The sequence below is a fragment of the Carassius gibelio genome, chromosome B13 (genome assembly GCF_023724105.1).
Source record: "Carassius gibelio isolate Cgi1373 ecotype wild population from Czech Republic chromosome B13, carGib1.2-hapl.c, whole genome shotgun sequence".
Classification (NCBI taxonomy): Eukaryota; Metazoa; Chordata; class Actinopteri; order Cypriniformes; family Cyprinidae; genus Carassius; species Carassius gibelio.
Genome location: NC_068408.1, coordinates 29,781,735 through 29,807,024, shown reverse-complemented (window position 1 = coordinate 29,807,024; position 25,290 = coordinate 29,781,735). Strand labels below are relative to the sequence as shown.

Sequence of the window (25,290 nt, the reverse complement as noted above, 5' to 3'; positions counted from 1 at the left end):
AGGATCTAAAAATCCACTGATTTGGCCCAACCCTGAGTCTCCCTAGTCTCCACTGGTTCTGCTCAGCCCTGACTTCCCTTCATCCCAGTCGACTCCAGTCTTTCAGCTGTCCTTGGCTCCTTCCTCAGTGGCACTGCCACGTTGCTTGGTTCCAACTTAGAATTACATCTTAAGTGCCATTATGGGGTGTCAACCCTCTTGTTCCACCTCGGGCCTATAGCCCAGGACTCCTTGGTCTTCTGTGTCTTTAGCTGAGCCTCGTCCCTTATTCCCTTTTGGCTCCACCTTTGTCTTCAATCCCACTGGCTCTGCCCCAGCTTGCCAAGCCCCTGTCTCCACCTTGGTCCAGTGGGCCTGCAGTTCCTCCTTGGTTTACTCCATGGCTCCTCCATCCTCTGCCTTCTCCCTGACTCTTTGTTTCATCATCTCCTCCCTGGCTACTCCTTTCATTGTACCATTGCACCTGTATTTATGGACCTTTACTGCCCTCGTACCTTTTTTATAGCCTGCACTACACATTGCCAGTGCATACCTCTGTCTCCACCAACAGGACCAAAATGCACCCTTTTCTTACCAGTTGGTATTCTTAAATAAAGGATTTGTATGTTAACTGGTGCTCTTTTAAAGAAAAAGAAAAAAGTGACATGATATACAGCCAAGTAAGGTGAACCATACTCAGAATTCATGCTCTGCCTTTAACCCATCTAAAGTGCACACACACCTGGAGCAGTGGGCAGCCATTTATGCTGCAGCACCCAGGGAGCAGTTTGAGGTTCAGTGCCTTGCTCAAGGGCACCTCAGACATGGTATTGAAGGTGGAGAGAGTGTTGTACGTACATTCACTCCCCCCACCTATAATCCCTGCCCAGAGATGTATAGTAACGAAGTAGAACTACTTCACTACTGTACTTAAGTACTAAAAGGCGGTATCTGTACTTTACTAGAGTATTATTTTTTTCTCCTACTTCCACTTTTACTTCGGTACATATTTTCGCTGAGTTTAATACTTTTACTCCGATATTTTTTTTATGTGCTGCATCGTTACTCGTTACAATTATAATAATGTTACGAATCATTCCATTACAAACCACTGCCAGAACTGTAGATGAGAGGTTTGATGACGCTGGCACATCATTGAGCGAATCAAGCGAGACTGCGCGTGCTGACTGAACTGCTGTGAAGAGAGAGATGAACACCGAGCCGAGCCAGATAATGACTCGTTCACGAGTCAAGAACCGGTTGCATAGGTTTTCGGATGACCAGTAACGTTAGTTCTTTCTGACAGTTCGATTCAATAAACCAGTTGAAGAAAACAGTTCACCGATGCTTTTGCGCTCGATGCAATGGCGTCATTGGCGTTGACTGCACCTGGGCTCATAACATTATCACAGAATCAGTTCAGAATCAATCACCAAAAGAATCAGTTCGGTTCAGACGCTCTGTGTGTCGGTCTGCTTCACGCTAAATCACACATGCGCAGTATCATCAGCTCCTCGGTTCACGAATCGGACGCGTATGACAGAAACGGTTCTTGACTCGTGAACGAGTCATTATCTGGCTCGGCTCGGTGTTCATCTTCAGTTCTCTCTTCACATCAGTTCAGTCAGTGTACTGTTTGAGTCAATGAATTACTCCGGGATATTGGTTTGTTTTAACTCAGAGGGAGTGTCAGAAACATTAAACAAGTTAACAGCTTAATTCATCTGTGGATTAATGCGCATTGGAGACGCGAACTGTTTAAAACGATTCAGTTCGATTTGGTGGACTGTTTCAAAAAGATCCTGTTACATCAAACGATTCGTTCGCGAACCAGATATCACAAAACTGCTTTGTTTTTAACTGTCTTACAACAGACACGGAAGAGAAGACAATGCTGAATAAAGTCGTAGTTTTTGCTCTTTTTGGACCAAAATGTATTTTCGATGCTTCAAAAAATTCTAAATGACCCTCTGATGTCTTACGTGTTTGAAACAACATGAGGGTAAGTTATTAATGACATCATTTTGCAAATTGGGCTAACTAACCCTAGTAACCATTTTTTGTTTACAAGAAGTTACAGTCAAAGGAATTGTGATTGTCCTTTAGGTTAATCATTTGAAATAGTAAAAACAATATGTTCAAACTTTTGACTACTTTCTTTAAAGGGGGGGTGAAATGCTAGTTCATGCATACTGAGTTTTTTTACACTGCTAAAGAGTTGGATTCCCATGCTAAACATGGACAAAGTTTCAAAAATTAAGTTGTACGTTTGAAGGAGTATTTTTGTTCCAAAAAAACCTCTTCTTGTCACAAGTTTCGGAAAGTTTTTTTCGAGTATGGCTCTGTGTGACGTTAGATGGAGCGGAATTTCCTTATATGGGTCCTAAGTGCGCGCTCTTCTACCGAGTAACCGAGTTACTTCTATCAAGTAAACAACATGTGATGTTGTCATCAAACTGCAGTTTCCACATGTACAGCTTAAAAAAAAAAAAAAAAGACGACAAAGTGGAACTTAGTCATTTTCCAAAACCGCTAAGCAAATATATACAGTTTCAGTACATACCACATAGCATACCGCCTTTGCTGATGCTGCTCTTGTTAAATTTCAGCCTCTGGATCTGTGTCACAGCTTCCACATGCTCTCAACTCAAAAGCCTACTGGCGCTCGTGATTCTTTAGCTCCGCCCACACGTCACGCCTCTAGGCACTCGTGTTTTTCCGGGAAAAATCGGTACAGACTATCTTTCTCTTATAAATATAATAAAAATAAAGACTTTTTGGAGTTATGAAGGATGCAGTACTACTCTATAGGTACTCAAGATTAACAGGATATTGAGTGAAAACGAGCATTTCACCCCCCCCTTTAATAGCTACATAACACAATAGTTCTACTTTTACTTTTAGTACTTGAGTAGTAAATTTTAAAATAGACTACTTGCAATACTTAAGTACAAAAAATGTTGAATACTTTAGTACTTCTACTTAAGTGTGGTGCTTAAAGAGCACTTATACTTCTACTCAAGTCACTTTTTTGATAGAGCACTTGTACTTTTACTCAAGTATGGTTCTCTAGTACTTTATACATCTCTGTCCCTGCCTGCCTGAGACTCGAATTCACAACCTTTGGATTACGAGTCCAAATCTCTAACCATTAGGCCGTGACTTCCCACTTCCTTTTTTTACTCTATATGCTAATAGTTCTGAAAGCATTTATCTGCACATAATTGCAAAATCACTTAAAATGTATAGATTTCACAATTTCACATTTGAAAGAAAGGAGTATGCAGGATTCTGTTGTTGTTGTTTGAACAGTAGTCAGTTCATGTTTTCTGTCGGTCTTTGTTGGGGCACATGCTAGCTAAATGGCAGTAACCTGTAGCATGGTGCTGTGGTAGAGAGTTTCCATAGTGTCAGTTAGTGACATAGCGTTGAGTCAACCTATAAATGGAACACCTTGGTTGCACATGCGTTACACCAGTGTTTCATAAGGAATTTCTGCTTAATTCATAAAAAGCTCTGAGGAGTGAATGGGGTTCATTTCTAAAGAGTCTGCAGGACGGACTGCAGACAATCATTCCAATCATTCTGTTTTTCAACTTTTTGGATGGGTTGGGTCACATTTATTAGACCATATGTCCATCTATCTTTAGGTAAATATTTGCATTAACAATTCTCATTTAAAAGCATTTTCCATCTACACTATCCATTTTTACTGGGTCTCTGCACTTGTTTTTGTCTCTCTTAATAATTTCTTCAGGAAAATTGACCCCTGATACTTTCAAGAACTGCATTTGTGATTGTGTTATACATTTGTAGTGGTAATTTAATGTAATTTCTCTCATTTAATGTAGCTGCATCTGCTGGATAAGTTATATTTCAATAAAGTGCAGTCAAAAAACAAAAAAAACATGGAGAAGCACTTTCAAAAATTGCAATCCATTAAAAAACACGTGTCCATGTATATAAGGACAAAAAACAAAGGCATTGCAAAGCTACAGCAATGAGAAAAATAAGGAGCATAAGTCTCACCTTATCTTCAGGTTGCCCGGCTGTGGTTGTCCATCATAGATGGAGACGATGTCAAAGTCCTCCTCCAGAGCGAAGGTGTGAAATGACAATTGTATCCTGTTCCGCTCTCCGGTGACTATGATCCATGTACAGTTGGCATAGTTGGGGTAGCCATGAGGAAAGCCAGGACTCTCTATTGTTCCATTGAGACCTTGTACCAAGCCACCACAAGTTTGACCTACAGACACGAAAACAGGAAGTAAGTGACCTCAATCTGTCATTACAATATTATTATATGTACATTATATGTTTTTGAAACAGTTCTGCATTTTCAAACACTTTCAAACTCTTAACTAATAAAATGCATGTACTGAATGTCTTCTTACTCACTTCTCATTTCTTACAATATGGGCCATTCTACATAATTGTTCCAAAGTCAGAGTTGGAAACTTTTTACAAAAAAAAAAAAATGTATACATTCTTGGGACTACACATTTTCGGTTGTAGCAGTAATGCTTTGGTAGTGACCACATCACATATCAGAATTTTAATTTGCATACTAGAACACTACTAAAATTACGGTGCCTGTAAGGTGACTTGTTCGGTTTACTTAGTTTTGTCGTGGCCATGAAATAATAACTCGTGGGAACGTGAAGATATGTCGTGGGCACGAGATCATTTTGTCGAGGTAACGACATCCTTATGTCGTGGCCTCGAGATGCTATGTTGAGGACATCCATTTCTCGTGGCCACGACTTCTTGTGTTGAGGGAACTACATGTTTTTTCTCGTGGCCACAAGTTTAATGCGTAAACAAACCTGCGTGACCATAGCAACCCTGGATTATCAGAGATGGATTCATTCATGTTTTATCTTGAATTAAGTTATTATTATATTAACCATATGCTTTGACTACCGGGCTGTATTACATGCGATTGTCAGCATTCAAATTAAGTTTATCATAAATAAATATTACATAAAGTGCATAATAAAATATAAAAACTTTTTTTATCCATCCTACAGTCTTGTAAGTCCATTAACTGAAAGTCTTTCCCCCGAAATATCTGTACATTATTATTATTAGCCTATTATTATCATTTTATTTCGTTTATATTATTTTTTTTTTTTTTTGCTTCAATTTCAATCTCTTTATTTAACATTCTGAATACTTTTGTAAATAATAGTGTACTGTAAATGCTCAAAATTAACAAATTTTATAAGTATAATAATTTCGTAATTCAAAATAAAATATGAATGAATCCATCTCTGATAATCCTGGGCTGCTATGGTCATTAAACTCATGGCCAGGAGAAAAACATGTAATTCCCTCAACATTAGAAGTCGTGGCCACGAGAAATGAATGCTGTTCCCTCAACATAGCATCTCGAGGCCACGACATATGGATGTTGTTACCTCGACAAAATAATCTTGTGGCCAAAACATATTATCACGTTCCCACAAGTTAATATGTCATTCCCACAAATTAATATCTCGTGGCCATAACATATCACATTCCTACGAGTTATTATGTTATGGCCGCGACAAAACTAAGTAAACCAAAAAAGTCACCTTACGGCACCTTATAAAAAATACTAAAATACAAAAATAAATAAATAAAGTAAATGAATTTCATAACTATGCTAAAAAAAAAAATTCCAACACATATGAGGATTATGTATTCCCTTTTGTCAAAACCGAAAAACAAAAATAACGTTAGGTAGTGGTAGTGACAATTTTAGATACTTTTAAACCTAGCTCAAAGATGCTAATCAGCACACAATTACAACAGAACTGAACAGTGGTACACATTTAAAAACAAAATGTTATGGAATAACTACCAATAAAGTGTGCTTAATTGCAGAATAAAGGTGTTCTGTAATGACGTTCCTTAAAGTAACACACAGATTTTTCAGACTTTTGAACACATTTACCTCAAAATGATGGGGCCTGTCTATCTACTCACTATGTAGCTATGAGAGAGGATAAATGTAGGGGTGTAGTTAAAATCAGTCTCAGCCAGTGGGACACTTTTTTATTTTTTATTTTTTTTTACACACACACACACACACACACACATACATACACACACATATATAATAAAGTACAAGATGAAGTACCTCGTATGCTTACCCAAAGATACAAAATTATTATGCATTTACTTGTAATTTTACTTTCAATACTTAAGTATGTTTAATGTTTAAGATATCGGCACTTTTACTTAAGTGTGGGTATTAGGTACTTTATCCACCAACTTGTGCTGTAGTATGGTTGCTACAAGAGCTTTTGGTAATTGTTTTCATCTGGGGCTGCATGCCATTCTTGAATGACATCATGACATGCATCCAAAAACTGCTTTACTTAAACTAAATCCTTTGCATTAAACATAAAAAGTAGAATGCTGGTGTTTGAAATTATTTAAAACATGTAAAAAAAAAAAAATTATAAAAAAAAAATTATATATATATATATATATATATATATATATATATATATATATATATATAATTAATAAAATAAAAAAGTTGAAGCATGAAGTTAAAATCGGTAGCATCAAGTCATTGTTAATGAGTGAGTCATTTAATCTGTTATTCAGGAATGAAGCATTAAGGTTAATCATTAAATAATTCATGATTTGTTCAAAATGTTGATTCATTCAGTAAGTAGACATGATCCATTGCTCAGAGACGCAAAACAGTGCTTTGATCTTTCTTGGAAGTATTTTCATTGGCAAAATTGAGCAAAAACAGGCAATATTGTGTCTAAAATGTAAGTCACTTTATGCTAACTTTATTAAACTTTTATAAAATCAGTATTACTGTAATTTCTAAAGAATGACAGACAAAAGACGTTCCGTGTATTTACGTTTAAATAGAATGCAGAAAGCCACACCAGCCTAACTAACTCTCTCGTCTCCCTTGTCTGGGTCCTGAACTCCCGACATTAACACTATTGCTAGTTCAAAAATAGTTCAAAAACAGCAATTTTCCAATTATTATAATATCTGTGCGCTACACTACCCCTCCCTTAAGAGACAACTGTCCCAGTGTCCATAAAAGTACTCAGTAGTGCACAATAATCTTTGACTGCAAAAGCTCAACCCCTCATCCGCACTTATATAGAAGATGTAGTCTCGTAAAGATCTTGGTGGTGTCCGATGTCACTGAGGCTGTCCCTCCCCTTCCATAGCAGTTAGACTAGCTGGGGAATAGGCTTTGTGTGGTATTGTGCCTGCCTGTGGTACCTCCTCCTCTGGGTCCTCATTAGAGCATTCCACAGCCATGGGAAGGTATGGGGCAAATCGAAGGAGCATTACTGTTTGCTATCGTCCTCCCAACTTGACCCGGTACACAACATCAGAAATCTTGTCCATCACCTTAAATGGGCCGTGCCAGTGACTGTAGAGCGTGGACGAAAAAAATTTCCACCAGTGTTTGTAGTCCTCGGCCGAACATAAAGGCAGAGAGTGTTCACCCCGTCGACTCTTGAACTGCCTTGAACTGCTGTTCAGTAGGCCCAGAGTACCAGGGGTATGTGTCATCCCAGTCACACTGATGCTCACTGCCGTTCAGTAGGCCCAGAGTACCAGGGGTATGTGTCATCCCAGTCATGCTGATGCTCACTGCCGTTCAGTAGGCCCAGAGTACCAGGGGTGTGTGTCATCCCAGTCATGCTGATGCTCACTGCCGTTCAGTAGGTCCAGAGTACCAGGGGTATGTGTCATCCCAGTCACGCTGATGCTCACTGGTTAGGATGGTTATCTGGGTGGTCAGGGTACGGTTGAAGCATTCCACCAATCCATCACTCTGTGGGTGGAGGGGAGTTGTGCATGGCTTGCATATCCCCACGATGTGACACACTTCTTGGAACACTTGAGCCACAAAATTGCATCCCTGTTCACTGTGGATCTTACCTGGGGCCTCCGAATCCACACAACATCTCCGTCACAAGTTTCTCTGCTGTGGTGACTGCACTCTGGTCAGGTATTGTGTATGCCTTTCGGCCACTTAGAAAAGTAATTCATGGCAGTTAGGAAATAATGGTTCTCAGCCTGTGAGATTGGAAAGGGGCCCAGGATGTCAACTCCCACACACTCCATGGGAGCCCCAACCAGGTACTGTTGCAGTTAGGTATGTCAATGATTAATCAATGATCGATTAACCCTCTGGAGTCGATCCCCGCGTGTACGCGTGATGAGGCATTTCTCCTGATAACCCCGGAAAAAATTTAAATTACACTTTCAGTTTTGATCGTACAGAGCAATAAATCAGAGCAATACATCAATTGAATCTGTAAAGGGTCTACTTTTATTTGTATACCGACATAATAAGAACAAAAATGTTTACATTTATAAAGAATTTATAAGATAACCAACAAGGTGCGCTGTCTGCAGCCTTGGTCTGTGGTGATCTTCATTTAGAAATGCGTCATCAAAATGAACTGTTACTCACTGAATAGTCAACGAAGAAACATAAGACATACATATACATATATATATAAATATATATATATATATATATATATATATATATATATATATATATATATATATATATATATATATATATATATATATATATATATATATATATATATTAGGGGTGTAACGGTTCACAAAATTCACGGTTCGGTTCGATACGATACACTGATGTCACGGTTCGGTTCGGTACGGTTCGGTACGTTTTAGATACAGCAAAATGTAAAAACATCTCAACTTTTCAGAATGCCGCAAGCGCACAGCGGGTCATGTGACAAGAACTAACCAATCAGCTTCATCCTTTCCCGTAACAACATTGAAAGCTCAGCCAAGATGAAGGAACAGCTGATCATAGTTGTATATGGATTGCAGTTTTGAAATAAATTTAGTAGCAGAGCTAGCCTACTGCAAGCGATTTTTAGAGCTGCAAATCCATTTATCCTTTGCTGAAATTTCCGCGTCTTCATGGAGAGAGCAGCACGTCATTGTTGCTTAGCAAAGACAGACGCCTCAGGGGCGCAACTGCCCGAGCGCTTTGGAAAGGAGGAGAAAGACGCGCCTAGCGTTTTCCACACGTTTTTAGACACGATATGTGAACGGCCCCTAAGGCACTCGCTCACTCAGCACGTGCTGAAGGCTCGTTGCAAAATGTCTAATGCATTTAACAGACCAGAAAAAGAAGATCCTTCAATAACCAACAGGTCTGGTGTTTGGGTGCACTTTGGATTCCCTGTAAGCTATAATGGTGATGACAGAATGAATGGTAAATAGTAAGGTCTCATATCCGTGGCTATAATGTAATGTAATGTAAATGAAACCTACCAATCGCCGCGGTGATGTCTTTTGACCTGTTTGAGTCAGTTGGAAATGTCTGACTAAATGCTGCGGGTATAGTTTGTTGTAGTATGTTTCTCCTTTTTTTCGTCTTTTCCTAGATACTGACACACTAAGGTGATGTTGGCGTAAATGAATTGACATGTTTCAAGTATTCCCGCTGGTGATTTTTTATTTTTTTTTGTATTCCCGCTGGTGTAGCAGATGCGACATACCGTTGTTTTTTTATCCACCACTCTCTTGCCATCACCATTATAGATTAAAGGGAATCCAAAGTGCACCCAAACACCAGACCTTTTGGTTATTGGAGGATCTTCTATTTCTATTCTGTTAAACGCACTGGCCACAGCGTACCGTGCATGAACTGCTCGCTCACTCAGCGGATACTACTGAGTGAGTGAGCGCCTGACTGAGTAGCCTAACATAAACATATAAGTTGGTGTTTTTTTCTTCTTCGGGGGTGTCAGGGGCGTTGCCTGTTACGTTGTTTGGGTCATTGGGCTACCTTGTTGAACGTAAATCATTATATTTCACTTTTTTTTTTTTTTTTCAAATATAATTAATTAGTTCAACGAACCGTTTGGTACATAATGCGTACCGCGTACCGAACCGAAAGCCTCAATACGAATACGCGTATCGTTACACCCCTAATATATATAAAGCTTGAGATGCCTACTTTAAAACTAAACAAGTGCTCCCTTCATTATATCTAATGTGACCACACCTGCACGCTGAACGCACTATTGAGATTATAATGTTTCACTTGAAGCTCTCGGCTTGTAAACACCCATACAGAAAACTAAGCAGCGAGACTGTTCTTAAAGTTGTTGTTTTTTTATTATTATGTTACTGTTTGCTTCACGATGAGAGGAATAAGACATAATTCACTCCAAGAAGATCCGCTGAGGATTACCTCAGGATTTGAGTTTTGGATTTACTCAGAGAAAAGAATGAAGCGCTTTATTCAGAAGAGATCATAAACAGGAGTAAGTCTCTTTTTATTTATTTATTTATATGTACTTGTATTATGTTGTATTGTATTTTACTAGTTAGAATTTTTCCAAACTATAATTCCTGACCAAATGTATAATCAAGTGCAACATTGAAAAATTAAAACATTGTTATCACCTTCCTGCAAAGGTAGCACGGGTCCATTGACTACTGCATATTATTTGGTATATATATTATTTTCACTGCAAAACTTAAACTGAGGCTGAGAATTTCCTTAATGGCACAATGATTCCACATGCTTGGTAATCATCTTTCCAATATACTGGTGAATTAATACCTGAATAATTGCAAACATAAAAAAAACAGATGTTGCATTGTGATGTACTTCTGGATGTATCTGAAGCATGCTTAGCTGAGGGCCAGCTGCTTCCTACTTGACTAAATTGCAGTTGCACAGTGTATTCACGGGAACAATAAAAAGCAGTCTACTAGTCGTTCACACAGTTTTTGCTGATAGCACACTTTGTTAGGCCGTTATTACAAATACACTCTTGATCATTAAATCTTATTAATACATCAAAATGATAAATAAGTATGATGTCTGTTGCGTTGCTCACAGGGGCTTGTACAATACAAAATAACACAGTCCTACAGTAGCAATTTGCTGAAAATATACTCTCCTCAGGCTATCCAAGGTATAGCTACATTTTTTTCTTCCTTGTACTGGAACAGATTTTGAGAAATTTACCATTACAACACTTGTTCACTAATGGATCCTCTGCAGTGAATAGGTGTCATCAGAAACCACAAATAAATGGACACAACTCTGTGTTGCTTTTTGTATTAAATCCGTTATAAGGAGGTTTTTTACTTCAAATTGTTGTTTCCAGCTGAAATTTGAATCCATTATCTATGATATTCCTTTCTCTAGTGGGAAAGTCATCTAGTCTGAATCAGAAGAGGGATATATATATATATATATATATATATATATATATATATATATATATATATATATAGTGAAAACACTCATAAACAGTTCTGTACTAGTATGTTGTTCTGGACAACAGGGTATAGATGGTTTAAACTCAAAATGCCTTAAAGATAAATGTGTTTCCTGCAAACAGGCTGCTTTTCACAACACAAGACATTGTATGGATTATTTGTGGATTATTGTGATGCTTTCATTTGACGTTTAGATTCTCAATATCTGATGGTGCCCATTCACTTCAGATGATTCATTGGTGAGCAAGTGATGAAATTTTACATGTCAGAGTTTTCCAGACTAAGAACAGTTCACAAACCCCTCATGTTAACATTTACATCAAGGACCGAGACGTCGCCCGGCATGGCGCAGCCGGGGCCCCACCCTGGAGCCAGGCCCGGGGTTGGGGCTCGTATGCGAGCGCCTGGTGGCCGGGCCTTCCCCCATGGGGCCCGGCCGGGCTCAGCCCGAAGGAGTGACGTGGGGCCGCCCTCCTGTGGGCTCACCACCTGCAGGAGGGAGCGTAAGGGGCCGGTGCATAGAGGATCGGGCGACAGTCGAAAGCGAGACCCCCGATGACCCGATCTCTGGACACGGAATCTGGCTTTAGGGACGTGGAATGTCACCTCATTGGCGGGGAAGGAGCCTGAGCTTGTGCAGGAGGTCGAGGGGTACCGACTAGAGATAGTCGGGCTCACCTCCACGCACAGCTTGGGCTCTGGAACCACACTTCTTGAGAGAGGCTGGACTCTCTACCACTCTGGAGTTGCCCATGGTGAGAGGCGGAAGGCTGGAGTGGGTTTGCTTATAGCCCCCCAGCTCAGCCGCCATGTGTTGGGGTTCACGAGAGGGTCGCTTCCCTGCGCCTTCGAGTCGGGGATAGGTCTCTCACTGTCGTTTGTGCCTACGGGCCGAATGGCAGTGCGGACTACCCGGCCCTTTTGGAGTCTCTGGGAGGGGTGCTGGAATGTGCTCCGACTGGAGACTCCATCGTTCTACTGGGGGACTTCAATGCTCACGTGGGCAGTGACAGTGACACCTGGAGGGGCGTGATTGGGAGGAACGGCCCCCCTGACCTGAACCCGAGCGGTGTTCTGTTATTGGATTTCTGTGCTAACCACTTTTGTCCATAACGAACACCATGTTCAAGCATAAGGGTGTCCATCAGTGCACGTGGCACCAGGACACCCTAGGCCGGAGGTCGATGATCGACTTTGTGGTCGTGTCATCAGACCTTCGGCCATATGTCTTGGACACTCGGGTGAAGAGAGGGGTGGAGCTGTCAACTGATCACCACCTGGTGGTGAGTTGGATCCGATGGCGGGGGAGGAAGCTGGACAGACTCGGCAGACCCAAGCGTACCGTGAGGGTCTGTTGGGAACGTTTGGCCGAGCCCCCTGTCAGAGAGATCTTCAACTCCCACCTCCGGCAGAGCTTCGACCGGATCCCGAGGGAGTCTGGAGATATTGAGTCCGAGTGGACCATGTTCTCCACCTCCATTGTCACTGCGGCTGCTCGGAGCTGTGGCCGTAAGGTCTCCGGTGCCTGTCGAGGAGGCAATCCCCGAACCCGGTGGTGGACACCGGAAGTAAGGGATGCCGTCAAGCTGAAGAAGGAGTCCTATCGGGCCTGGATGGCTTGTGGGACTCCAGAGGCAGCTGACAGGTACCGGCAGGCCAAGCGGACTGCAGCCCGGGTAGTCGTGGAGGCAAAATATCGGGCCTGGGAGGAGTTCGGTGAGGCCATGGAGAAAGACTATCGGTTGGCCTCGAAGAGATTCTGGCAAACTGTTCGACGCCTCAGGAGGGGGAAGCAGTGCCCTACCAACACTGTTTACAGTGGAGATGGGCACCTGTTGACCTCAACTGGGGATATCGTCGGGCGGTGGAAGGAACACTTCGAGGATCTCCTCAATCCCACCGACTTGTGTTCCGTTGAGGAAGCAGTGGCTGGGGACTCGGAGGAGGAATCATCCATCACCCAGGCTGAAGTCATCGAGGTAGTTAAAAAGCTCCTCAGTGGCAAGGCACCGGGGGTGGATGAGATCCGCCCCGAGTACCTCAAGTCTCTGGATGTTGTGGGGCTGTCTTGGCTGACACGCCTCTGCAACATCGCATGGCGGTTGGGGACAGTACCTCTGAACTGGCAGACCGGGGTGGTGGTCCCTCTTTTCAAGAAGGGGGACCGGAGAGTGTGTTCCAACTATAGGGGGATCACACTTCTCAGCCTTCAGGTTGGTGGAGAGTTCCTGCCTCAAGTGGAGGAGTTCAGGTATCTTGGGGTCTTGTTCACGAGTGAGGGAAGGATGGAACGTGAGATTGACAGACGGATCGGTGCAGCTTCTGCAGTAATGCGGTCACTGTACCGGTCTGTCGTGGTGAAGAAGGAGCTGAGCTGTAAGGCAAAGCTCTCGATTTACCGGTCAATCTACGTTCCTACTCTCACCTATGGTCATGAGCTGTGGGTCATGACCGAAAGGACAAGATCCCGGATACAGGCTGCCGAAATGAGCTTTCTCCGTCGGGTGGCTGGGCACTCCCTTAGAGATAGGGTGAGAAGCTCGGTCACTCGGGAGGAGCTCAGAGTAGAGCCGTTGCTCCTCCACATCGAGAGGAGCCAGCTGAGGTGGCTCGGGCATCTATTTCGGATGCCTCCTGGACGCCTTCACAGGGAGGTGTTCCAGGCACGTCTCACTGGGAGGAGGCCCCAGGGAAGACCTAGGACACGCTGGAGGGACTATGTCTCCCGGCTGGCCTGGGAACGCCTCGGGGTCCCCCCTGAGGAGCTGGAAGAAGTGGCTAGGGAGAGGGAAGTCTGGGCGTCTCTGCTTAGACTGTTGCCCCCGCGACCCGGCCCCGGATTAAGCGGAAGATGATGGATGGATGGATGGATAGATTTTTTTTAATTGAGTTGACAATTACTAGCACCATGTTGAATTTATATTATGAAGAATTAAGACAGTGCTCAAGGCAAAAGGAAGGTCCAACCAGTAAGGACCTCTACAACTAGAAAGGCGTACTATATAAAGTGGCTGGACTTCAATTGATTATGGGATTTGATTATGGTCGCACATCAAGTGTACTTTCTTGATGTGTTGAATAACATACTAATGCACGTGTACTTAATTAGAATTTAACTTAAATGTGCTATATAGCCCTTTGCTATAACATTTAAAATGTATATATTATAAAAGTACGAACTTGCAACTTCCTTATTACAAATGTTTAATCACAAATGTATTTGAATACATGGGATACACATTTACACAAAAAAAAATGACAAAATGAATTCATAATACATTTTCATTTAATTGTAAGTGTCTGAAAACATTACATTCAGTTCACATTAAAGTATATTATTGTAAAGTGTATTTCCATAATAAGTACTATTTTGGAAAGTATGCTTAAGTGTGATACTTTTTTTCACAAGGTCAAACCTTGTACAAGCTACCATAAAATAAACAAATTTTATTAATAATGGATTAACTGTTTTTATTTTTACCCTCCAACCACATGGATATATTAATGCCACTTTTCAAATCATGAGTAAGAAGTACATGTATTAGAAATGTAAAGACTGCATAACATGTAAGTTAAGTATGATTGTTAATCAAGTTTATGCCATCAAATATTATATTATTAGTGTAGAATGTGCTATGCATAGCTGCCACAGTTAGTCAGCACAATGATGTCAGTCCTGCTGGTGTAGCTCAGAGCAAAAAACACCAGCCCAAAATCCATTCTCTTTTTAATGAGGTAATTTATCATTTAGCAGAATGTGTGATGGGACCAAAGTTATATAGACTTATCATTATACGTAACATTACTTTTTCACAAAGATGTGTTTTGAAGTTTCAAACACAAGAACAAACTGATAAACTGAGCTCCAGACTCTTACCAGTAGTTGAACACTTGAATAAATAATAAATAATAAAAATAAAAATAAAATCTAATCCAAATATTTAAAGAAAGAAAAAGAAAGAACTAGCTTCGTGTGAAAGTCTTTGGGCATTCAAATTCAGTGGTTTGGGTCTGGCAGCAAACATATGTTTACTGAAAGTAATTTTAATAGGTCCTTTTAGTTAAAATTCTTTTTCAGAGTATGCCAAGCTGAACCAACAGCATAGTAATGAGAATGGCTTCATTAAAAGTGTAGGTGTATAAAGCTCAATGAACAGAGATTATATCATTGTCCTTTCAACCTCTTGTGTTTTTCTGCAGAAAGCAAAATAAGGCTAAATTATTCCACCCTCGGCCAGGCACCATTAGCAAATGTGAATAAGTATTGTGAGTGTCTGCATACAGATGTTGACATTGATTTTAATTTACTCTTGTTTTGATTCCTCAGCAGGGCTTTGTGTCAATCAGGCCATGCATAGCCAATTATGACGGGTAAAGAGCACACTTTTGTAGACCTTAGTAAAGCCAAATGACTCTGATGAGCCGGGAATGAAGCAAGCTGGGCTCTTAAGTAAGTGGCGTATGAATGAATGCAGGTCTGTGCTGATTAGTACTCTATTTAGCTGTGTTGTCAATAAATCTACATATGTAATATCTGAAAGTGACAACTACATTTTTCTTTGTAACCTTGGTTCATTTTTAAATGTTCCTTAATGATAAATCCTTTCTTTTATATATCCATAATTTTATCGTTACTCAAATCACTGATCTATCCATCATTAGTGCAACTACAATATGATGAAGATAAACATAATCATTAAAAAGCTTTAAATAAACAGATATAAATTGTGTTTTTATTTAAATCACACTTTCATCATTCCAATCTTGTTTGCTGTAGTTTTGTCTATAACAGTGCTAGTCACCTCTGGTCCTGGATGTCCAGTGATCTGCATAGTTTACTTCCAACCCTTATCCAACACACCTGTTCATCATTTATAGTCCTGAATACTTTGATCAGCTTGATCAGATATGTTTGATTAGGGTTGGAAACTGGAGCCTAGTTGAAGAGCCATGGTCTACATATATTTTTTTCTTTTTTATTACTTCATGCAGCTCTTTCCCTACCATTGTGAAAAAGCAGTGTGCTTAATTTCATTGTTTATGCACTTTGTAGTCTATTCAATCGACCAATCAATCAATAAAAGAATAAAAGTCCTTCCAGCTAAAATAATGTTAATTAAATAAAATGTCACTTTAAAAATATACTTTTATTTGGTTTCTTGAAACAAAGTTTTTTTTTTTATGTTAAATTAACAGATTTAAAGTATAAATCATTATGTTTTGTTAACAATTTGTCATGCTTTAAAGTACACTTATTTGAATGTGTTGACTAATATCTGAATATAATCTGTATCATTTGAACTGCATGGTATTCAGTATTATATTTAACAATAATACTATCTTACATATATTATTAATTAATGTTTAAAAATTGGTTGACTCAAATAGGGCTGGGCTATATATCTAACGATATGATCATCACAAGCTACGCAATGTCACGTTCATTATCGAAGACAATTCATCTGGGATAATGAACACGATATTGCGTAGCTTGTCAGTGATCTAAGGCTCTGTCTATTAAATGCCACTCCATTTGAAAGCAGCTGATGATGATTTAGCAGTAATCACAGAATCAAATGTACTGACTAGGTGCGCATGATCATATCGTTAGATATATCGCCCAGCCCTAGACTCAAATTCTTTTAGTCACCTTATCTCATTCGGTTTCTATTCCATTTTATTTGTGAAGGTAATAAATGTAGTTATTCAGATCTTCTTAAATTTTGGCTTATGCATTGCATTGCATGATTCAATTCATCACAGCTTTAAAATTTGCTCAGTACTTTAAATATGAAATATAGTACATCGTAGCTTAAATTTCTAATCGACATTAGACTTCATCAAAGAGAAAACATCAGCAAAATCACCTCATGTTAAGTAGATGACAAAATTAGCTATGATTAAGCAGTACAGATAGCAGTGGAACAATCAAACAGGGGGCTCAGAACGCGGATTTGTGAACAGCAGGGTGAAATAAAACAGGTGTTACTATACCAGCAGATTTTTAGAGTGAAAAAGTTGACAATACACAGATGGGATGTGGCGTCTCTGTGAATTGTTGGCACTCATCGAGCATACAAAATATGGCTTAAGATGAACACAATCCATCTCCGCCATCTGTAAATTATGGCATTTTCATTCAGTTCAGAAGTATATGTGAATTACAATAAAAAAAAAAAACAAAAAAAAAACAAAGCTTTAATATCTATACATGGCTATTTCTGTAGTGGTGCATTTGTGCCTGCCATTGAACCCAAAAATGTTTTTCCACTCCGGTCCATGTTTAGGTGAGGTTTGGAGTACAGTGAAATTCAATTTCCAGACTTTTCATGCTCTCAGGGTTGGATGAAATCCTTCCTCTAAATGTTCATTTGTATGCATGTGCTCACAGTAGGAAAACACAGTTTTGACCTTAGATAAAGGACATTAGTCGTTCCAAGTGGAGTTCGTTTTCATGGTTAAATCCACAGTTGTTACATTAAAATAAAGGTGGGGGGAGGGGTTCAGCCTTGTTTACCTTGGTCATGTTTACACAGAAGCAGATTACATTTGTCAGTCTTTAAGGTGGGTTTATTCACACACACACACACACAGTTTGATAAGAGAGAAACAGCCAAGGATAGACTGGGAATAAAAAGTGGCCATGGATACTCTTTGATAGGTTTTCCTGACAATGTATCAGTATCTGATGCTATGCATGGGAACACCCTCCAGTAGATGGGTGGAACACAATAGCGTTTTGTACGTGTGTTCCACTGAGTGCTCGCTTTGTTACAAAAGAGAACATATATGGTTAGTATGTGAAAGTGCGTGGGTGAGGGGGAGGCTCTTCTCCCAAGCGCTCAGGAAGTGTGACCCTATCTAGCATATACAGAAATTTTAGCTGTGACTTCTTGTCCCGTGGACAAAATTTGACTGGTCTTGGAAGCAACCTTATGATGATTACTAACCCCGCTATAACAATTTGCAGCTTGTATAAACAGGAAAAATTATTTTGTATTATTAACATCTTGATCCTATGGGCCTATTTACACCAAGACCATTTATGCCTTTTCTCTGATCTAATCTGATTTGTTAAAAAGTTTCCATTTACACTTGGCCACGTAAATGTGTCTTTGCAAAACGGATATAAATCCACCCTTCAATTCCCACACTATATTCAAATTTAATGGTGTTCACATCAACGAAAGCAATGCATATGCACTGCATTTTATGCTATTTTATTAATTATCAGCTAATTTCAAGATCAAATACCTCAACAGGATAGAGCGTGGCATCGGCATTGGAAAGATAGGATACTCTCACTACTTTTAATGAAGATGATTGTGTGTTGAGCATTCTGCGACTTACTTAAATTATAAATTAAGATGGGTATTTGGCAATAACGAATCACAGTTTAATTTGTGGCCATTTGCACAACGGTTTGCTGAAGAGATACTCTGTTACTCAACCGCAGTGATGATAATGCGTGTGGCACTAGAGCTGTAATATCTGACTATAACATGCCATAAAGCCTATAAAATGCTCTCACACAATTATTATTGTAATATTTTGGGAGGAGTAAAATTTGTATATGTGGTTTCAACAACCAGATACATTTCCAGTTTGGTATGCGGCCCAGACCACCTCCTGAAGTGATTTGAGCGATCAGATTTAAATGCATCGCAAAAAGAAGAGCATTTACACCTGGTCATTTCATGATCTGATATGAAGATCTACCCTTTGAAGGTACAGGGTAGGTCTGAGATTAAACCTTCAAAAAAGTGTATTGTTGCCACAGCAACAGACTGTATTCCTAGGGGTAGAGAATTTGTGCACAATGCAGTCAAACGGGTTTACTGCTTGTGACAAGTCATTTGTTGTTTGTTTCTTTCTGAATCAAAACCAGGCAAGACATAACTATAGGTTTGATTTGCAGAATATCGGATCTAAGGGAACTGCCACACCAGTGATTAGAGCTGTAATCAGGCCTTAAAAGTTAGGCCCAAGTTAAGCCTGAACCCGACCAATTACAACAGATACCTCGTTAGTAGATTTGGATAGTTTTCAAGGTTACCCATCCTACAGTATCTGGATGAGGGCAAAGTTTTTCATTTTGAACCAATTACTGGATGCCAATGTAATGTGATTGTCAGAATGGACAACATGTAGGCTGTCTTGACTATAAATCAAAAATGTTCATTAGGAGGTTAGTGCAGCACATTATGCTTTGGGTACAAAAACGTTTTTGAGGCTATCCATCCCATTTGAATCTGGGCATAGACCTTCTCTTGAGACATGGGTTGATGCCTGGAGAATGGAGATTACATCCTTAGACCAATGTGGCAGGGATTTGGTAGGATAGATATGGATATGTTTGATTTTGAAATGACACAGTGCCTCCTTTGATTCTCTCTATTTTGTTCAAGATCTCTTGGGTTTGACACTTTGGAGCATTAGTGGCCAATTTCCGTCATGCTGTCTCCTGGTGGAATGTCATTCGCAAATCCTGGTCTGAAGATATTATTTTCTAAGAATGGAGTCACTGTGTGGCAGGGAACACTTATTCACTATTAACTAAAACTTTTCCCTTAAAAAATCCTAATTTGCTGCTTATTAATAGTTAATAGGATAGTTGTTAAGTTTAGGTATTGGGTAGAATTAGAGATGTAGAATAAGGTAATGTAGAATAAGGCAATAAATTCAGTGCACACAGACTGAAATAGTTTAAGTCTTTGGTTATTTTAATTCTGATGATTTTGGTTCACATTTAACAAAACACGCCAATTCTCAATCTCAACAAATTAGAATATGGTGACATGCCACATGCCACATGCCACAACACCTGCAAAGGTTTCCTGAGCCTTCAAAATGGTCTCTCAGTTTGGTTCACTAGGCTACACAATCATGAGGAAGACTGCTGATCTGACCATTGTCCACAAGACAATTATTGACACTCTTCACAAGGAGGGTAAGCCACAAACATCCATTGCCAAAGAAGCTAGCGGTTCACAGTGCTGTATTCAATCATATTAATGGAAAGTTGAGTGGAAGGAAAAAGTGAGGAAGAAAAAGATGCACAACCAACCGAGAGAACCCCAGCCTAATGAGGATTGTCAAGAAAAATCGATTCAAGAATTTGAGTGTACTTCACAAGGAATGGACTGAGGCTGGAGTGAAGGCATCAAGAGCCACCACACACAGACATATCAAAGAATTTGGCTACAGTTGTTGTATTTCTCTTGTTAAGCCACTCCTTAGGTGTCTTACATGGGCTAAGGAGAAGAAGAACTGGACTGTTGCCCAGTGGTCCAAAGTCATCTTTTCAGATGAGAGCAAGTTTTCTATTTTATTTGGAAACCAAGGTCCTAGGGTCTGGAGAAAGGGTGTAGAAGCTCATACTGTAGCCCAAGTTGTTTGAAGTCCAGTGTTAAGTTTCCATAGTCAGTGATGATTTAGGGTTCAATGTCATCTGCTGGTGTTGGTTTATTGTGTTTTTTGAAAACCATTGCACCTGTTTACCAAGACATTTTGGAGCACTTCATGCTTCCTTCTGCTGACCAGCTTTCTGAAGATGCTGATTTCATTTTCCAGCAGGATTTGATAACTGCCCACACTGCCAAAAGCACCAAAAGTTGGTTAAATGTGCTTGACTGGCCAGCAAACTCACCATACCTGAACCCCAGATAGAATCTATGGGGTATTGTAAAGAGGAAAACGAGAAACAAGAGACTAAAAATGCAGAATCAGCTGAAGGCCACTGTCAAAGAAACCTGGGTTTCCATACCACCTCAGCAGTGCCACAAACTGATCGCCTCCATGCCATGCTGAATTAAGGCATCAATTAAAGCAAAAGGAACCCCTACCATGTATTGAGTACATGTACAGTAAATTAACATACTTTCCAGAAGGCCAACAATTCACTAAAAAGGTTTTTAATGTTCACAATTTGAGTTGTTAATTAGAATAATAGTAATTCCTTACATTTATATAGTGCTCTTCTAGGCACCCCAATCGCTTTACATAGTCAGGGGGTATCTCCTTATCCACCACCAGTGTGCAACATCCACCTGGATGATGCGATGGCAGCCACATTGCGCCAGAATGCCCACCACACACTAGCTTACTGGTGGAATAAATACTTACTAGCTTACTTACTGAAATAAATACACTTTTCCGCGACATTCTAATTTATTGAGAAGCACCTGTACAACTCCTCAATTAGGCTGCTCCTAAGTGTAGGCTTCCGAGCCTTCCTGATGGTTGGCCCTGAACTATGCTAGTGCTCCATTACCCTTAAACGGGTGTGGTAGAATATCCTGCTCTTACAGGCTAGGAGCTTAACCGTACTCCCCTTGAGCTCCTGAAAGTATGTCACCAGCACAGAATTTGGTTTCCTAACTTTGTTATTATACATTGGTGCAGTAACATTACATTGCCCCTTCCGCTCTATAGGACTGCCAACTGATGGTCTGAATCCAAGGTGACCCCAACCGTGAACAGGAGCTTCAGTGGATGAGTAAGATCCATTAAATTACTAGTCATTTAGCAGAGGCTTTTATCCAAAGCAACTTACAAATGAGGGCAATGGAAGCAATACAAATCAACAAGAGAGCAATGATACGCAAGTGCTATATCAAGTCTCAAATAGCGTATCATGTAGCACATTTTTTTATTATTATTATAATTATTATTATATAATAAATAAAAAGAAAACAAATAGAATACAAAAAGAATAGAGAAGTGTTATTTATTTATTATTTTTTTTAAGAATAGAGAGTGCCATCACATGTTCTTGCTAACCTTAGCTATTTCTTGCAGTGCACCTGTGGCCTTCATTCTGTACCACTGACTTTCAAAACTCTTCCAACTTTGAAATATTCTTCATAAATATAACAAGAAACATTAGTGACCAAATTCATAAAATCTTACATTCAGGTTCCAATATAATAGTAGACATTTTGAGGTAATAAAGCTGGCATATCCAAGAAGATCAAATCAGGAAAATCAAGTGTTTGAGATAATGGCCTTTTGTTTTTATGCTCTTCCTGACCATAAACTCAAGTCACAGCTGTGCCTTTTGTCTCTATGATAATGTAAAGGTATCAAATACTGTCAGGCACCTCTGTATTTAAATGACACTGTTATACTGACAAGATCAAAGATGTGAAAATAGCCAGTATTAGGCCGATCCCTGTATTCAATTTGCATTCGCAATTTGCATGCAGAAACATTCGCATTTGCATGTTTAAATTGTCTCCACCTCTACTGAAGGTATCCCTGCCCCTTGAAATGTATATAAACTACCATTAATTACTAGATAGACTTTTGATGAGTACAGCGCCACACAGAGCGTTCTCAATAAAGAATTCTTCTGAAGATTACCCAAGCATATCCTGGTCTTGTTATGATTGATTATAAATATTTAGATCCGCTGTAAGTATTTACTTGACCTCTCGGTGTCAACTGTCAATTCTAAGAATGTTACTTTCCTTTTTAAAGAAGACAACTTTCTTACTCTACAATACCACTCTGAGCCTGTAGCAAAAAGCTCCATGATTAGGGACTCCAGTAATGAACAAACAATGAACAACCTCAAGTGTGATGCAAGTAAGACTTTATTAACGACATAAACACTTAAACTAGTCTAACACACACACACACACACACAAACACGCATACAGCTGCCACCATCTGTAGAACTTTTCAAATTTTAGTCAGTAATTTCTTAAGAATAATTCTATAATGTATATGCAGTGAGGAAGATATTGGGAAATTTTAAACTGAAGCAAGTCAGTCTTGTCACTAGTAACATACTAGTAACATACAACATTTGGGACATGAAAACCCCTATTTTAGTGAATAATTTTTTTTCTTAAAAAAAAATATTTGTGTAGTGTACATAATTAGGGAAGTATTGTCTAAGGCGAGTTATCGGCAATACATATTTAGTCAGTTTGACTAAATTATTAATTTACTGTAAACATTAATTTGAATAAAATATTGTACTTTGTTTCGTTCAGAGATTAATTTGCAAATGTCCCTAAAGCAGCTTAGGTGAATACATAAAAAATAAAACTACTATGCTTGGTTTTCTAGTGAAGGAAGGTTTGGTAAAAGTCTGCGGGCTCATATTCTGGGCTCCTTTGCTTAAATGTATTTGTATTTTATTTATTAGATGCTAAATTATTACATTATTAAATTATTAAATAATATTTATTATTACTGTCATGAGTCAATAAACCAGGTTAAGTATTTTCTTTATGGGAAATGTTTAACGTGCAGTTTCGCTCATTCCGTAATTTGCGTTCATATCCTCATTCGCCTGTATATAGTTTGCATCATTAGTAAGATCTGAATTTGGTATTTCAATAGCTGTCATTGCATTTGTGCACTAAGCTGCATAATGCATTTTCTTTTCAGATTTGAGGGAGACAGCATGAAACCTTCAGCATTCATTCATATTTTACAGCTGCTTAACTAGTTTGCATAATCATCAATAAAGTGTATACTGAGATTTGAGATCTTATATCACTGTATTAGTTCATTGAGGTGCAGTTTATGTTTCCTCAGGGAATCCTGGATTGTGACATGAGGGGATCCCCAGTATTACAGCGTCACATGATACAAAGTTACAGAAACTAGCAACCAAAAGTAATATATGTCTTCCTTCAGTTGTAATGTTAGTTCTGAACTTGATCATCATGAACTGATCATGCATCTGTGCTCTACTGCTATTCCTGCAGATCCCGGATGTGCAATGGCAAATTTTCTACCAAATTTTAACCACTGAATTTTGTTGAATGCGAATTTGGAAAGTAAAATAAAATGGACCGAAATTTGCCTGTTGAATATTGTACATTGTATTTTTTAAACAGACTGAATATTTTGAAATTTCCTAAACATTTCTCCTAAAAATTATCTAAAAATGCAAGCCCTGGAAATACAAGGCATTAAAATGCAAGCACTGTTAATGCAAAACATATGGCATGATTTTACTTCCATACAAATTCCTCCATTTCAGACTGTAATTCTGTAATTAATTTATATAATTACATTTATAATTACATGATTGACCCATCCCTTACAACTTAACTCACCCTTAAACCATACCCATATCACCAAACCTGTCCCTAACCTTACCCATATTCCACCACAATAGCATCAACAGCATTTTGCAATATATTATGAACACAATAAGTGCACTGTACTTATTTTTTGATGCAAAATTGAGGCAACTTACAATAAAGTGGGACCAAAACTTTAATTTAGCTTTTACATTCCTTTCAAGATAAATCCAAAATAATGCTGATCATGGCTGGAATAACAGAAGAATAATGTAGCGATTTTAAATCACTACACTGCCTTATTGTTGTCTTGGCTTAAAGCATTACAGAGATTAATATAAAAGCTTGCATTAACAACGTAAAGCTGCTCTGCCCTTGCAGTGGACAACCTTGCAATGCAGAACTAGAAAAGCAGCCTTAATTGTCTTATTAATTGTACTATGTATTGATTTGTAGGTCTTATCACCATAGTGGACAACTTGAGGTCAGCAGCCAATAAATTCCCACATTTCTTCTGTATCTACGGAGGGGTCATATATTGAAATAATTGTGACTGAATACATAATCACATAATATAAGGTTCACTAAAAGAGTCATAATATTGCAATTATGGATTGCATTGTGCAGACCTTCAATGCATCCACAGTTCAAAGCACTCATAGTAGGGAATCTGTGGGCATGTGTTAACAGGCAAATATTTACCAATTTTAATGCTGCATCAGTTTAGTATGTCATTAATAATAATGAATACGCTTTAAAAAAATAATCAACTTCCACCTTCAAGCAGGACCATTCCTGGTTACACAATTTATTTACAGTTCTAGGGGCATGATTATTACTTATCATTGAGTTACTTTTTATGTAAGTAATTTACTAAATTAGTGTGCTAAATTGACATGTTAATTAATTAACAATTCACAATTTCACATTAAAAATATCAAACTGTAAGTGTCATTTTGGGTTGGGTAATTTAAATGTATGTTTTGATACATAT

The 25,290-nt window shown here is 39.1% G+C and overlaps 1 protein-coding gene across 1 annotated transcript in view; it reads right to left on the bottom strand.

The window, feature by feature from the left end:
• The window catches only part of LOC127970623 (CUB and sushi domain-containing protein 1-like), a 531,205-nt gene that overhangs the window by 346,660 nt on the left and 159,255 nt on the right, over positions 1-25,290 (bottom strand). Inside the window, exon 2 of the mRNA XM_052573279.1 lies at positions 4,009-4,225. Coding sequence (XP_052429239.1) covers positions 4,009-4,225 — 217 coding nt within the window. The remainder of the gene's footprint in view (positions 1-4,008; positions 4,226-25,290) is intronic.